The sequence below is a fragment of the Acartia tonsa genome, chromosome 2 (assembly GCF_053477335.1).
Source record: "Acartia tonsa isolate MP-2025a chromosome 2, ASM5347733v1, whole genome shotgun sequence".
In the NCBI taxonomy this organism is placed as follows: Eukaryota; Metazoa; Arthropoda; class Copepoda; order Calanoida; family Acartiidae; genus Acartia; species Acartia tonsa.
Window position 1 is genome coordinate 10,268,387 of NC_137261.1, and position 16,531 is coordinate 10,284,917.

Below are 16,531 nucleotides of genomic sequence, written 5' to 3' on the forward strand. Positions count from 1 at the left end.
TTTTGTTTCAGATGGCACGGGCATGGTTAACGGTATCCTGGGCGGAGGGTGTCCTAACCTTTCTATTAGCAATGGTCAATATAGCACATCTACATGAAATTTCTAAAGACTTGGTCGTACAAACTACAAAGGGAAAAGTGCGCGGGTTTGACACTAAGGTAAGAATAGTTATTTATCGCATCGTATTATAAACATCTTTCTCGTATTCATTCGAATCCGGTGGATAGGAACCGGTTCTCATCCATACGAAAAAACTATGTCTAGCATCGTATTATATCCAGCTTTCTACGAATATAGAAATGTACAATCATAAGATTAAAACTAGTTTTTTTTAATAACTATTCTGTGCATATTAATATGAAGAAAAAAATGTGAAAAAATTGGCAATGGTAGTCAGATCATCGAATTTTATTTTGTAAAATTTTATTTAGGTTCCACACAGTACTAGGGAATTAGTAGCCTGGTATGGAATTTATTATTATAATTATTTAGGTTCCACACAGTACTAGGGAATTAGTAGCCTGGTATGGAATTTATTATTATAATTATTTAGGTTCCACACAGTACTAGGGAATTAGTAGCCTGGTATGGAATTTATTATTATAATTATTTAGGTTCCACACAGTACTAGGGAATTATCAGCCTGGTACGGAATTTATTATTATACAATTATTTAGGTTCCACACAGTACAAGGTAATTAGTAGCCTGGAATGGAATTTATTATTATAATTATTTAGGTTCCACACAGTACTAGGGAATTATCAGCCTGGTATTGAATTTATTATTATAATTATTTAGGTTCCACACAGTACTAGGGAATTATCAGCCTGGTATGGAATTTATTATTATAATTATTTAGGTTCCACACAGTACTAGGGAATTATTAGCCTGGTATGGAATTTATTATTATAATTGTTTAGGTTCCACACAGTACTAGGGAATTATTAGCCTGGTATGGAATTTATTATTATTATGATTATTTAGGTTCCACACAGTACTAGGGAATTCTTAGCCTTGTATGGAATTTATTATTATAATTATTTAGGTTCCACACAGTACTAGGGAATTATTAGCCTGGTATGGAATTTATTATTATTATAATGATTTAGGTTTCACACAGTACTAAGGGAATTATCAGCCTGGTATGAAATGTATTATTATAATTATTTAGGTTCCACACAGTACTAGGGAATTGTCAGCCTGGTATGGAATTCCTTATGCACAGCCACCTACAGGAAAACTAAGGTACATTTTATTGATTTTCTTTGGTTTTAAGATATTAATATGCAACGTAACGGTTTGCATGGTAAAAAACTTTGTCTGTCAAAAATGGTGTAATAAGAAAAAGGTTGAAGAAACTCAATTTTTAAAACTCAATGAAGAAAAAAAATTTTAACCAAGGCATGTACTATGTAAAAACGCTTTTTAAAAATCAGAAGGGAGGGGCATGACAATAAAATTAAACTACATAACCACAAGCTGCTAAATGTAGAATTTGACACACAAATATGAGGAGTAAGATAGATTTAATCTTCACTTCATAGTCCTATTTAAGTATTCCTGAAAAAAAACTTTCAAAAAAGAATTCCATGTAATTTAATCAATGATGTCTCTAAATTTAATGCACTTGTCCTTTACCCTAATCTAAGTGGTGTGCAATCATATCCGCACATGTAACCCATCAACAAATCATCACAACTGAAAATTATTGCATGACCTAAACTCCCATTTTGATAAATTCAGTGATCATTGAAAATCCCTTCTAATTTTTTACAATTATAAAACACAATGTGAAAGTCAAAGCATACCAATCTAAATAATGCATTTTTTTTTACTTTTCCTCATAAATGCTTTTACGAGTAAGTAATTTTATTAATTTATGGCAGACAGGGATTAGTCAATAGTCTAAATTACCACTGACATAGATCCAAAAAAAATCTTACACAAAAACAGCTTATTTATAAAAATATAAATTTTTATTTCTAAAACATTCCTGACTAATAAAGAGTCAAAAAGAACACTGAATTGAAATATAAGAAGTTAAAGTTAAAACTTAATCAATTCTCAGCCGCTAGCACAAAAAGTGTTTTTATTTTAAAGTATATAAATCTTAGACATTAGAAAGACTATATAATATATCTGAATGTATTTGCGGCTTTTAAACTTTTAGGATTTGTCAATTACACTGGTACCCAAATTTTCATAACCTTGATATCTTATTTTTTTGCTCGATAATCTTGTTATTGAATTTTGATAGTTTAGTATTAAACTAACAGTTTTTAAATTGTTCTTACAATAATTTTATTCTACAGAAGGGGTATTTTTGTTTATCATCATTGGGTATTATATCAATTTATCGCCAATTTGCCTACCCCTTAAAATCGAAGGATTTGATTGGAGTTAAAGATATTCCAAATAGTAATGGTTGTGCCGATACTTAAATTATGGCAACCATGATCTTATTATTACTATTAATTTACTTTTAGATTTCGGCATCCACGGCCACTGGACCCTTGGGATGGGGTCATAGATACACGGGAGAAGCCAAATACTTGTGTTCAAATTATAGACACAATGTTTCCTGACTTTGCAGGGAAATATCAATGAAAATCATTTTTATATTCTCCATGATTCATCAATTAATGAACAATTATTTATGTAAAAGTGGATATAGTTTTCACTTTTTCCACTTTTAAAATTTTTTTTTTAATGTTTTCCTGTAATTTGTATGTCAAATACTTTACTGAGCGTAATATTTATTAATACAGTGTTCTGAAATATAGAAATATTTCGTAATTTGGTCTTTTTAGTTTACCAAATAAAGACAAAAGTAAAATATCATGTTGATTTTAAGCCTAAAATAAATGATTTACATTGATATTTTGATAATAATTAGGAAGCGCACAATGGAACGCAAACACAAAATTGAATGAAGATTGCCTTTATATAAATGTTGTAGTCCCCAAGCCGTACCCCAAGGACGCCGCCGTCATGGTCTGGATCTACGGCGGCGGCTTCTGGTCCGGAACCTCAACCCTGGACCTGTATGACATGCGCACACTCGCTGCTGAGGAGAACATCATCATGGTGTCGTTCCAGTATCGCGTAGCATCGCTAGGATTCCTCTTTTTCGACACGGAAGATGTGCCGGGCAACGCGGGTATGTTTGACCAGGTGATGGCCCTGCAGTGGATCAAGGACAACATTGACAAGTTCGGCGGTAACCCAAGCAATATCACGCTGGTCGGTGAGTCTGCTGGCGCCGCTAGCATCTCACTCCATTTACTGTCGCCCTTGTCGCGGAACCACTTCAGCCAGGCTATCATGCAGTCGGCTTCAGCGTCAGCGCCCTGGGGAGTTATCACCAAGGAGGAATCTTTCTTGCGCGGCCTACGGTTGGCCGAACTCATGAAATGTCCAGCCGACAAAACTCAAATTCGGTCAACAATTGACTGTCTGCGGTCGGCCAATCCTTCTGAACTCGTTGAAAAGGAATGGAATGGAATTGTGTTGGGTTTGACAATCGGCATTTTCACACCGATCATTGACGGGGCGTTCTTGGATGAAAAGCCGTCAACATCAATGCGAAATATGAATTTTAAAAAGACAAATATTATGATGGGGTCGAACCAGGACGAGGGAATGTTTTTTATTTTCTACTATCTGCCAGAAATGTTCCAGAAGAAGGAGGATGTCTACATTACCCGAGAGGATTTTCAGCGGGCAGTTGCAGAGTTGAACGTATACTCCAACCCCCTGCAGCGAAAGGCTATCGAATTCGAGTACACCAACTGGTTGAACCCCGCCGACCCTGTCAAGAATCGTATGCAGGTTGACCGCCTGACCGGCGACTGGCAGTTCACCTGTCCAGTTGTGGAATTCGCGCATCGGTACGCCGAGACAGGCAACAATGTGTACATGTACTACTTTACACAGGTGTCCACGGCCTCTACCTGGCCAAAATGGAGCGGAGCCCTGCATGGGGATGAGATACACTTTATTTTTGGACAGCCGTTGAACAAGACGTACAGATATTCTGAGGATGAGATTAAGTTGTCTAAAAAGATGATGACATACTGGGCCAACTTTGCCAAGACTGGGTAACAATTTTTTATTTATTTTTTTTTTAAATACTTATTTTTCCTTGTTTTGTTTTGTCATTTTGATATTTGTTATTGACACAAAATGTATTGTTTTTTTTTATTCTTAAAAGTCTTGTGTTTAGTACTCTTCCTTACAATTGTAATAGTTATTAGGTAAGAAGAGACGTGTAAATTTGATTGTTATTGTTATCAACACAGTAAATATTCAAAAAGACTTGTATTGGTAGAGACATATTTTTAAGGATAGGATATCACTAGCTATAAAACTTAATTTCCATGTTACTTGAAAACTTATATAAATAAGAAATAGTAATTTCCCTTTTAAATTTGAAGAGAACATCACTTCAATTATAATTCCTCCCCCCCCCCCCCCCCACTTAAAATCCCTGAATTAGAATTCTGAAGCCCTGCGTACTAAACTTGGATAAATGGCTTTCAAATTTGTATTACCAAAGACTATTTACCAAGGTTTTATACAAAGGATTATGCTTAGATTTGTATTAGTCCAAAAATATAGTAGAACAAATGAACCCAGTTGACATAAATAATATCAATTATGAACTTAAGAGACTATCATGTATCACACTTTTATCTAATGTCATTTATCAATAATCCATGGAAATTCCATATAAACTAAATGATTTCTGTTTTGACAGGAAATACATTAAAAACTTACTTATTGTCAAATCTAAAAATAAATTGAGACTATAAAAATAATGCCCAATCAACTTTGCTTCTTTATTCTTATTGCTGTATTATATTAAATTGCTTCTTTTCTTGCAATAAAATGATAATCATTGTAACATTTAATTACGATTTAAATATTTTTAATTGCGCAAAGTGTAAAGCTAGCCTTTCTATTGAACCTTGGTATGTAGAATGTGTATAAGGCCAATAAAATTCAATTCTACAGCAAACTTCTTGATCAAAACTAAAAATATGATTCATTCAGAACAGCAAATTTATATAAAAAAAACATGAAATGTATGGGATATTTAGGATCTAAAGTAAAATTTTATTTAGAAATTTTGGTATTTAAAATACAATAAATTTAAATGACTTATAAAATCTAGGACAATTATTAATTTACCACTTAATATGACATATTCGCAAGATGCTCATTATATTCAGAGCAAACTATCTCAACTTTTTAAAATCTATCAATATACCAGAATCATAATATAGACGGAATGAGGGATATCCACAAAAACCTATTTCTGAAAAAAAATGTATGTTTCTTAGCTATTTAAAACTTTAACATTTTGTACGAACATATTATTTAAAAGTGCATGATAAGAATTTAAAATTTGATTATTGAGTGCTTAGAATTTGATTAAGAGAGCTACTTGGTACTTCCCTCAACTAACTCCGCTTTAATTTTAAGTCAGAATCGACAAGGCTACTCTATTATTAGAATATGTTCTTATGTTTGTCAGTCATTTTTTAGCTGAAGCTGCTGTCTCCAAAATTTAATAATAACGTTGGCTGTTGGCTTAACAACTTTGGGAACTCTTATTGAATTTTGATTGGTTGGTTCATTAAGTTGAGTGTCCTAACGTTTCAACAACTAATTGTAATCTGCAGAAGGGGTAATTTTTAAGAGACATATATATAAAGTTCGGCCATTGTCTTGTCCCTTTAGATCACAGCAATTCGCTATCACGTTGCTCTTCTACACATATTTTGCTTAAAGTAATTTAAAGATAGTTTTAACTTGATTTAAAAAAAAATGAATTCTAGTTAGTTAATTATAATTTCTTATATATTTATTTGTTATCTTAGTATACATTTAAAAAAAAATCCTTGTAAATATTTTTATATTTGTGTAGACACCCCTCCCTTTCTGCTGACAACACTTGGACAGATGACTACTGGCCCCTGCACACCCCCCTCAAGAGGGAGACCCTACTGCTCGACGCCAAGAAAACAGAAATACTCGAGGGAAACAAAGTGAAAAAATGTGCCTTCTGGAATAAATTCTTGCCTCAATTGGGTAGGTTTCAAACCAAATTCCTAGTAATCCTTATACTAAAGTAACAGGATGTTTGTGTGTCTGTGTGTTTGTGTGTTTGTACCGAAGGATCTCGCTAACCGCTGAACCGATCAGGTTCTCCTTAACTGGGTAGATTCTCATATGTCCCGGGAAGGTTTATAACTATTTTGGAGGAGGGTACCACCACCCTCCCTAGAGAAATTAAATCTTTTTTAAATTTCTCGATTTTAAAAAGAGAGTTCAACGAAAAATAAACGTCAAACGCAAAAATATCTTAAATATGAAAAAAAAAACATTTAAAGTGCCACTAGAGGCCTCTAGGGGCGTAGCCGCTAGTCCTTATATTAAAGTAACAGGATGTTTGTCTGTCTGTGTATTTGTACCTTAAGATTTAGCTAACAACTTCTCATTTACAGCAACACTTCTTATAGGTAAATAGATGGATTTTGAATATATTTAGCGAAAGTTTGTACCTTCCAAGAAAAATTGCATCTAGAAAAAATAACTTTCTGATTCTTATAAAAATGAAATCAAAAGTGGTGGGTCGACTTACTAAATTATCAATTAAATTATTTAAAAAGTATTTCTAAGCATTATAAAACTGAAGACTGTTGTCAATGTTATTGTGAGCAATTAATCAATGTATGATTAAAAGACAAGTACTTGATAAGAATCTAAAGCTATCTTTTTATTTAGCAATGCCAACCCCGACGAAGCCTGAGTGTGACAAAAATTGTTGTGACGAAGTTAATTCAGGAAATTTAATCATTAATATTCTTGCACTGGATACCTTGTGGGGGAGTAGAATAGTTGGTGCGCGTCCTTTTTATGAATATACTGGATACCTTTACAAGATATACAATCAGATAATAAATCAAATCATTATATGGGGTTAGTTATCTGAGGATATATTGACAGGATGAATTTGTCGTCAATTTAGCTGGCTAATATGGACCTCATCTATATGGTCAGTTCGTTCATCTTGTAGTATCTTGTAGGGAATGGGATAAAGAGGGTAGATGGAGGGTTTCGTTTTTAGAAAATTAACATGCCTTAAACTGGGTGTTTTATTGTTTACTGTCAAATCCCTGGTAAAAAAAAAATATTTATCAGGATGTCTCTAGCAACATGTCTCTCTTAGTATACTTTTTACAGTTTTTAAGTTGTTAATCTGTAAAATGTAAGTATATATATATACACATATCAACAATTGGACATTTGAATGGGACAATGGGTTTATAAATTGATCTTTAATCAACATAATTATAGGATGTAGATTTATATAATATAAGACAATGACATTGACTTCTCCCTTTAAAGAAAAGTTGTTAGAATAAATTAATCTTCCGATCAATTTTAGTGAGTTTAAATTTTTTCTTTGGTTTCTAAGTGTAGAAAGTCCGTTTGAAATATAAAATAAAAATAATCTTTCCTTAGTAAGGACGACACTTAGGCTGGGGGGTGGTGGTGGGGGGGGGGGGGGATTAATTTAGTCGCTATTGTGGTCTCCCTGCCTCCTGCCTGGAGTGTGTATGAATAAATAATGATATTTGTGTGCACAGGACTGGTGCTGAATTATTCATCCCTATTGCTTGTCGTAGCCGCCACTATTCTCAACATTTTTAAAGGTGACCTTTAATTTAATTTTTATATGCGATAAACATCTGAATGTCTAACTGTCTAAATGGAAAAAAGTTATGTAAATAGTCATTTATCGCATCGTATTATAGACATCTATCCGCGGATTAAAATTAAACATTATAAGGCTAAAACCAGTTTAAAACTGGTATTAATTTTTATGATAATATTCGTTGAATATTGTCTGTAAAAAGAAGCTATACATCATTTTTCAGTATGTCTAAAAAACTGATTTTAAACCATGCAGCGTCTATTAATCGGTTTCGAAGCCATACTGGAATAATCATACACGATTAAATTAAATTAAACACGTATTAAGGGTTAGAAAACTAAATCTGTATTTGATAGCCAATTACTTTTAAAACAAATCTTTTTTTTTTATTTTTAGATTGATCATTATTTAATTTAAAGGACAACTTATTATTAAATTTTAATCAAAATTTGTTAAAAATAAAATTATCATAAAATTAAATATTTTTTTTTTTAATAAAAAATGTATTGATTTTAAATCAATCATTAACAGTAGATTTCAGTGTATAGTAAAGATATTCCAAAGTAATTTGCATTTTTTAACTTTTAAATCGGTAAAAATGAATGCAATACTAATATTTTTCAGCGTCTAGACTCCACAGTATCTACGCAATTTCTAAGATTTATTCAGAAGCGTGCACTTAAACTCCTCCTAATTTTATTTGGACTTTTTTTAACTTAATATCCCCCTTAGCTATGTTTGGGGCGTGTTTCATCCCTCTTAATTTTGTCAAGGGAGTTTATACACAACCCTTCTAAACTTATTTATTACTTATTATTATTTTTTTTACTATTGCAGTACTACTTATGAACCTTGAATTGATATTTTTTCTACATTCTTTATCTACGTCTCAAAGGACAATAAATAGAATTATTCTGAACATGCAACAAGAAAAAAAATAATATAAAAAAACTTTGTTGTTGTGTTGTACTTAAAACAATTAGTTTTATAGTTTTCTAACAAGGATAGGCATATTTTCCTTTCATAATATTGCAAAGTTACTCTATAAATTCAAGTGGCTGTCAGTTAACTACGTTTGAGTAAAACTGTGATTACTTTGGTAATTATTAAAGATGTCTTTTTTGCGTATTTCTGTGTCCTTTTGTCTTTTTATTTTTTTATCGTGAATTTGTTGGAATAACTTACATTTTCAATCTGATTTAATATATTTATTAGCTGAGCTATTAATGTCCTTATCCTTGATAAATCATTCGGCCATTTTATTGAAGAAAAAAGTCAAATGAGTACAAAAACTTGCCATTACTGTGGCAAAAAAGCGGCTTTTAGCGTCAAAAGCGGTTGTCTAAACCTGCGAAAAAGTAAAGCCGGTGTCGATAAATCTGTCAAGTAATGGCAAGCAAATACAAAATTATCTACAAACTAAAATTTATTGCTATAAATTGTGAAGGAAGGGTTCACAGGGAAGTGGAGTTAATGTTGTTTATGGAGTACAATTATACACAGGGGTAGTCCAACTGAAGAGACTTTATCCATATTTTCACCATTAAGAATTACAATTCCATTTTTTTGTTCGGTACTTTAAGCTGTGTTAAAATGATATGTAGAAAATTTTATATTGCATATCTTTTCTGACAAACATTAGTATTAGAAGTAAAGTTTTTTCTGTCTGAACTTAAGATTTAGTTAACTACTGAACGATTGAGTTCTTCGTTTAAGGCAAGCTTTACATAGGTCTCGTGGTCAATTTGGTCTATTTTATTTTCAGATTAAAGCCTTGAGATGGTTTTAGGCTTTTTTTTCTGTCTTCCCTACATATATACAGAGCCTAGGTGCTAGGGCTTGATTATGAAAAATAAACCTATTTATTTTTAGAAAAGGTTGTGATTGTTCAGTAAATACAATGAAGCTGTGTTTAAATATAAGGTAAACCAAGCTCACAATAGTTACTTATCGCATCGTATTATTTACACCTTTTTGTGGAAATTAGAATTAAAACTAAAAATTATAAGATTCGGGGCTACAAAACTGGGGATAAATTAATGTTTTTTTAATATTCGTGAAAAAAAATTGTTTGTTACACGATATTATACATGATTTTTCAGTATGGCTGAGAACCGGTTCTAATCCACAAGATATTAATTGGTTTCGAAGCCATACTGGAAATTGAATTATGCAATTTTGGAGAAAAAAACTCCTACAGTTTTTTTTCCGTTTTAGCTAAATTTTTTATGCCCTCTGGTATTTTTTATGGTCCATAGGAATTCTAAAACAATGGTCTCTGAACAGTTTGTCTCTGTGTGATCCGATCAAAAATTAGGATATATGTTCATAGTAAAGCAACAGTAAAAAGTCTAATAATTTTTGTTTCACATGCCAAAGATTATTGGAAGATATTGTTCGATTACTATTTAATTTATGTTTTTAGATTCAAAATATATTTTCAAAAATGCAATTAAAAGTCTTTTTATTCGTTTTGGTGTAATCCTCCTAGTAACTATTTTTCTCTATTTTATACCACCTTCCCTCTTCACATCAGCACGACAAAAAATGTCCATGCCCGCAGCGCTAGGTCGCCTAGGCATATAACATGGCCTTACCTAACCTTATTGTAAAAAATCCTAATAGGATAACGTTTATATGGCTTGTATTTCAAATCGTTCGGTCAGATGTCCCTAAAAAGAACGTATATGTAAACCCTTTAGAATAACATGTAAAATATAATTTTAGGATTTCAACTAGCTTGACAACAAGAATGAAAATGAGCAAACCAACTCAACAAATAAAAGACTTGAAAAATTGTGAAAAGAAGCTCGACCTTATTTGAAAAAAGGCACACAACTCGCACAAGAAATACTCAATATAAATCTATGAAGAAAAAAAGACACGAAATTTGTAGTTGAAAGAAATCTTAGAATTAGCTGCATTTCTGTATGGCAAAGACTTGAAAATAACTATACAGCCGATATAATGAGTTAGACCCTAGTTTAGTCGCATGCGCTAAAACGTGCATGAATACTATGTTCATACCTTGCCGCCAATATGTGAGCGTGCGTGCGGGACCAAAAAAACTGTGCTATAGCAATGTTGTTAAAAATAATAAAATAGCAAAGTCTTGCCAAATTAAAATGTTGTCTCCGTTAGCAAAATTTTCTCTATTTCTCTAGCTAGCGGGGACAGATATATGATAAAGACAAATATGAACTTTAATGAAATTATAATTATAGAGCAAGTGATAATATTAATTAAACCTTTCCCATCATATGAATAATAAACGTATGTTTTTAAAAATCTTAGTCCCGGTTTGAAAAAAGACATATTATCTTTTTAAAAGAGACAGTCACTCACACACACACACATACATACACAAAAACACAACCCCGTAGGAAATCATGATATATATAGATATATATGATATATTTTCAGGCTGTTTGCGTACATTTACCGTACGCTTTTATGTACGTTTCACATTTTACAGGGCAGGATTAGCTTAACTGAGTATTTGGATTGTAAATTTTGTTTTATCATACTTTGAAAAGTATATGTGATCTTTAAAATTTAAGTTTTAAGTTTATAGTTCTTTTCAATCTATTTTATTGCGTAAAGAATTTTTTTAAATACTGAAATTTGATTTAAACAAAAGTCCCTTACCATTTGCCCTTAGTGTGTACCTTTACATAAATCTTTAAAAAGAAGCTTTTTCGCCCTTGTTAATATTTCTATTATTTTAGTCAAATAAGAACTTTGTGTGCAAGGTTGTGAAATTAAATATCTAACAAAACCTAAAAATGAGTATTTCATTAACCACAAAATTTTAGAATTTTTTTTCTTCAAGAAATGGATAAATGTAATTTTTTTGAATGAGTGAAAAAAAATGTACAAATCATTATATGATAAAAGTGACTACTCCACTGCACACACACACACACACACACTTACATAAATATATTATATATAATCTTATTTACATTTAGCCTTTTTTCATTATCTTTGTATAGAAAAAATCCCGTTTGGCAATCTGTCAGTTTCGGTAATCTTTCAATAATGAAAGAAAAAATATATTAATCAATCTTTCCGGAATCAGGACATCAAATAAGAAATTTACCTTTTTTCTATTTTTTTTTCTTTTTTGTTTTCTATACAAGAAAAATGAAATAATGTACAAAGAAATAATTTTTTTCGGTATTCTATTTTTATTAAATGTTTCTTTTGAAAAATTATTTGTTGTCAACTAATTTTTATTATTGTTAGTTTACAATTTTTAATATCTGAACCCACTACACATAATATAATAAATGTATGTACAAAGAAACAAGCATAAAAAATACTTTTTTCTGACTTTTTAGAAATCAGGATTTCTTTGATAAAATCTGGTATTTTCACCAAGTGATTTTAAAACTGTTTTTTTTAATGTGCTAAATTGACAAATAAACTATTACACAAAGAGTTCATGACGCGGGATAAATCAATAATTTTACCAACCAAACAAGCAAATAATGTTAGGTTAATTTTTCCCCTCTTAATCTAATTGTTTTATATTATTTTTTCTTATGAGTGATATTCCTTGTTTCCATATATTTTGTATATTTTGTTTTATCTATCTGTTACTTTGTTTCTTTTATAGGAAATATAAAATTAAACTTTATGTAAAATATTCCTTAAACATCCTAATCCCTTTAAGAAATGCAAGAATAAACATGGTGATCCCTAGAACAAGTTTACTGAAATGTATTTAAAGTTTAGAGTAATACAAATAAGTTGTATTTGTTTTAGAATATCTTGCCTAATTCTTAACTAGATTGAAAGTAGGGATGGGAATCCGTCGAATTTTTGGGCCGGATTCGGATTCCGGATTCTGAAGGAATCCGTCAAAAAAAGTGACGGATTCTTGCGGATTCCGGATTCTTATTTTTGGCGGATTCCGGATTCGGATTCCGGATTCTAGCAGTATTTTAAAAGGCCGTCCGTCACAGAGGGATAGCTTTTTTCATTAATTTTACACTATGTTACTTGGTTGAAGCCTTTATCTGTTTAAAGTGTTAAAGTGTTAAACATTTACATCACATTAGTAATTATTAAAATTTGTTATGTACAAAAAAATTTAAGAGGGAGTTGTAAGAAAAAACTCAAGACGGTAAATTTAGCCTACCAATTTAGAATCCGGAATCCGCTATAAAAAACGGATTCCGGATCCGGATTCGGATTCCAAAAAAGGCCGAAAATTGGGCGGATTCCGGATTCCGGATCCGGATTCCCATCACTAATTGAAAGAAAGAGCAATGTTGTCAAATTAAGTCAAACATTCTCAAAATTTGATGGCATTGGCAAAAAAAATTTTAAGGCGCATCTTTAAGTGAAGTGTTTGTGTGATCACCATAAACAAACAAGACTTTGCACTAAGTTTGTTGAAAAGCAAATCAAAGATTTCTTCAAGTGTTTAGTTTGAATGCTTTGATCCTGAGCCTGGAAAACCTTTTAAACCTGGCATTACTAATTTAAGTGCATGCCACCTGGTTCTGTATGGCCAGGTATAGCCAGCTACCAGGCAGGCCAATCCAAGCAGGCTGGAGACTTTATGCATCAAACATTTAATTTTTACCTTCCCTTGTAGCATGCATTTTATAAATTATTTAGGATTTTATCATAATTTGTTATCCCATATAAGACATACTTTTTTGCATTCTAATAACAATCAATTTTAGGATATTTGTCAATAAACATATCAACAAAAACTATAATTATTCAAAGATAAGCCAAGCATTTTTCTGTTCTAATTCCCTTCCCACTGACCCCCTCAGATTAGATTATTTCGAGTAGTTCTTTGTTGGTTAGACAAGATTATTAATATTATTCTTATACATAGCACAATCCATTTTTATCTGGGATAAAAAGAATCATGCATTTTAATATTGATTGGTTAAACCTTTTTAACACTGATTTATAAATCTATAGGTTGTATATGTACATTTTTAGCAATGCATTTGATATTAAAAAGGGTGTAACTATTCTTTTTCTTCAGATGCCTGATTCTATTAGTCCAAAGAAAACCCAAATTTGATATTGATATTGAAGCCATCAGTACAATGTAGCAAAGCAATATAGAACATTTACTTGAAAATTTAAAATATATTTTTAAAAGATGTGTTAACTTATGAATTTCAAATTACTTTATATTAAGGAATAAAAGCTTGTCTTAAAATTTGTTTTGAATTTTCACTGTATTTGAAATATTGCTATTTTTGTAGCAGTCATCAAAAGTTTCCTATAGAATAAGTATTAACTCAAAAAGAATTGAAGTTAAACTATGATTAATATTTTAAGATGTCCAAAATAATAAATAAATGAAACCCAAACTTGATGTAGATGTATATTATTGCCTTATTTCACAGTTTTACCTAAACAGTCTCTAAAGAAATATTATTATTAATATTATATGTAGTGAAGATGTTTAAAAAACATCCATGTATTATAATTATAAACAAATATACATACATTTAATACAACCATTGCACATAAAACTTAAAGATCCCATTTGAAATTGGGGTTCATATTTTTTTGTGACGGATAGAAATGTAAAAAAATAGTTCTAATTATTATTATATTATTGTACAGCTAAAAAGAAAAGGTGTCCTTTTCAAAAGTTCTCAAAGAAAATTATTAAAATTTCATATTCATCGAAAAAAAGCATGTGCAGATAGAAAAAGCTTAATAAAAAATACTACATAAATACTTTTATGCTCAAGGATCTCAAACTAATTATTAAAAGCACAAGTTATAATTCTCTATCTGAATCAAACAAAAAAAACACAAAGTTATTCATTAAAACTCATTGGACACCATTTTTTATCTCCTCTCTTCTCTCTCCCCCTACATTACTTGTAAAAATTAATTGAAAAAAAATGATTGATATGTAAAAAATGCTCAATATTTTGAGTAAAATGATATAATTGATAAGAATATTATGAATTAATTAATTAATCCTATGCGTACTACATGGTAAAAACTAAGAAATTAAGAGAATGGCAATTGGATAAATAAATTTTTCAATTGTGTAATTTAAATGAAAATTCTGATTATTTCTTAATCAATAGATTATTTAATCTTATGATAAAAAAACTTTTAAAAATTAATTATTAAAAAATCAGCGGAAAGATAAATTTATACATTTGCCCTAACCTCTTTATTTCTGGTAAAAACTTAGCACAATAATTGTTCATTTTTTGCTGCAAAAACGTGGTTTCATTATATGAATTATAATTTTGCTTCCAATTTTCCTAAATATATTATATGTTAAACTATAGTTTTCTTTTCTTTTTTTAAAGCGAAGGTTACTCTAATATTTGTTTGTATTTGTTTGACTGTTGTATTTTTGTTTCATTTTGATAAGCTGTTGGAAGAGTGGATTAGATGTAAAAATTCAAGCAAAAGTAAGGTTTCCATAATTCCCTCACTTATATTTTGATAGACATTTAACACAAGGAAAGTGAATTAAATTTAGCGACAATATCAATTGTTACTTCCGTGGATTTCAGAACGTTTGATCAATTGCTACGTTAAAGTCAAAGTGTTGTTAATCATACAGAAATTAGGAAATTGATAGAGAGAGAGAGGGGATGTAGTGCTGTTTATTACACTAGTCCCCAAAGTTATATAATATCGTTTCTTATTCTTTGGCGCAATAACCTTCGGGACTATTATTGAAATTTGAGTGATAAGTTGATCTAAGTGTCCAAACGTTTCAACCACTTATTGTAATATACAGAACGTTTTTTTGTGCATCATCAATGGGGATATACATCAATTTATCGGCTACTACTTATCCTTTGAGATCATAGAACATCTTCAGGACACTTTTATACAAATATAGTAATAGTTATAGAAGATTTAAATGGTCAATCTGGCATCAAAATCAGTCAAGCTTAAAAAGATATTCATAGCAGACTGTTCCTTTTTGTTTATTTATAATTAGTTGTATACGAGTCATTCCGATAATACGAGCGAAGAAATTATAGCACAATATAAGTTACAAATACAATGCTTTTTCCGAAAAAATTGACTATAATGGTTCACTATACAGATAAAATGAAGAAAAAAATAAATGCCCTTAGCATCAAAATCTGCACACTTTCCAACAAGTAATGTGGGAAAACAGTGAAAGTGTCGAACTATGACGTCAGAAAAAAATAACAATCAACCAATAAGAAGCCAGTATTCACTGTGGCAAAATATATAGCGGCCTCTTATTGGTTAATTGTTAATTTTTTCTGACGTCATAGTTCGAAACTTTTACTGTTTTCGTAATATGGTCGATTTGTTCCTGCACTGCTTTCCCATTGGCTGATTTAGATAGCATGCATCTAAATCTTCTATATTTTAAATATAGTTTGTAATAATATGTCTTATTTCTGATACATCATTCCTGGATGCAGGTTTATTCAGTTTTATGACGAAGCCCATTTTGTTCCAGTGCGACTCCAGTTACGTCATATTTTTCTTTCCCGAAAAAGGGAAGGGGGGAAGAAAATCTCTTCAAAAGAGATGGGGAAAACCCCCTTTTCTCTCATCTCTTTTTTCTTCCCCCCTTCCCTTTTTCGGGAAAGAAAAATATGACGCAACTGGAGTCCCACTTTTCAAAAGTGATACAAATTCGGAACAAAATGGGCTTCGTCAGTTTTATAAATAAACACCAAGCAGGAAAACTAATTGATAAAACACACCAACAAAACTTTTTCAGAGTTGGTTTTTCATGTTTGTGTATGGGTTTAGTTTTTGTGGATGTGTGAATGTTTGTATGTGCGTTTTTGTGT

The 16,531-nt window shown here is 31.0% G+C and overlaps 1 protein-coding gene across 1 annotated transcript in view; it reads left to right on the forward strand.

Moving 5' to 3' along the window:
* LOC145304230 (acetylcholinesterase-like) overlaps positions 1-12,715 on the forward strand; it is a 63,997-nt gene extending 51,282 nt beyond the window's left edge. Inside the window, exons 3-11 of the mRNA XM_080146073.1 lie at positions 12-158; positions 1,173-1,246; positions 2,488-2,592; positions 2,896-4,101; positions 5,934-6,097; positions 6,794-6,850; positions 7,657-7,725; positions 9,600-9,650; positions 10,455-12,715. Of these exons, the coding sequence (XP_080002199.1) occupies positions 12-158; positions 1,173-1,246; positions 2,488-2,592; positions 2,896-4,101; positions 5,934-6,097; positions 6,794-6,850; positions 7,657-7,725; positions 9,600-9,622 (1,845 nt within the window). The 3' untranslated portion in view covers positions 9,623-9,650; positions 10,455-12,715. The remainder of the gene's footprint in view (positions 1-11; positions 159-1,172; positions 1,247-2,487; positions 2,593-2,895; positions 4,102-5,933; positions 6,098-6,793; positions 6,851-7,656; positions 7,726-9,599; positions 9,651-10,454) is intronic.
* The last annotated feature ends 3,816 nt before the right edge of the window (positions 12,716-16,531 follow it).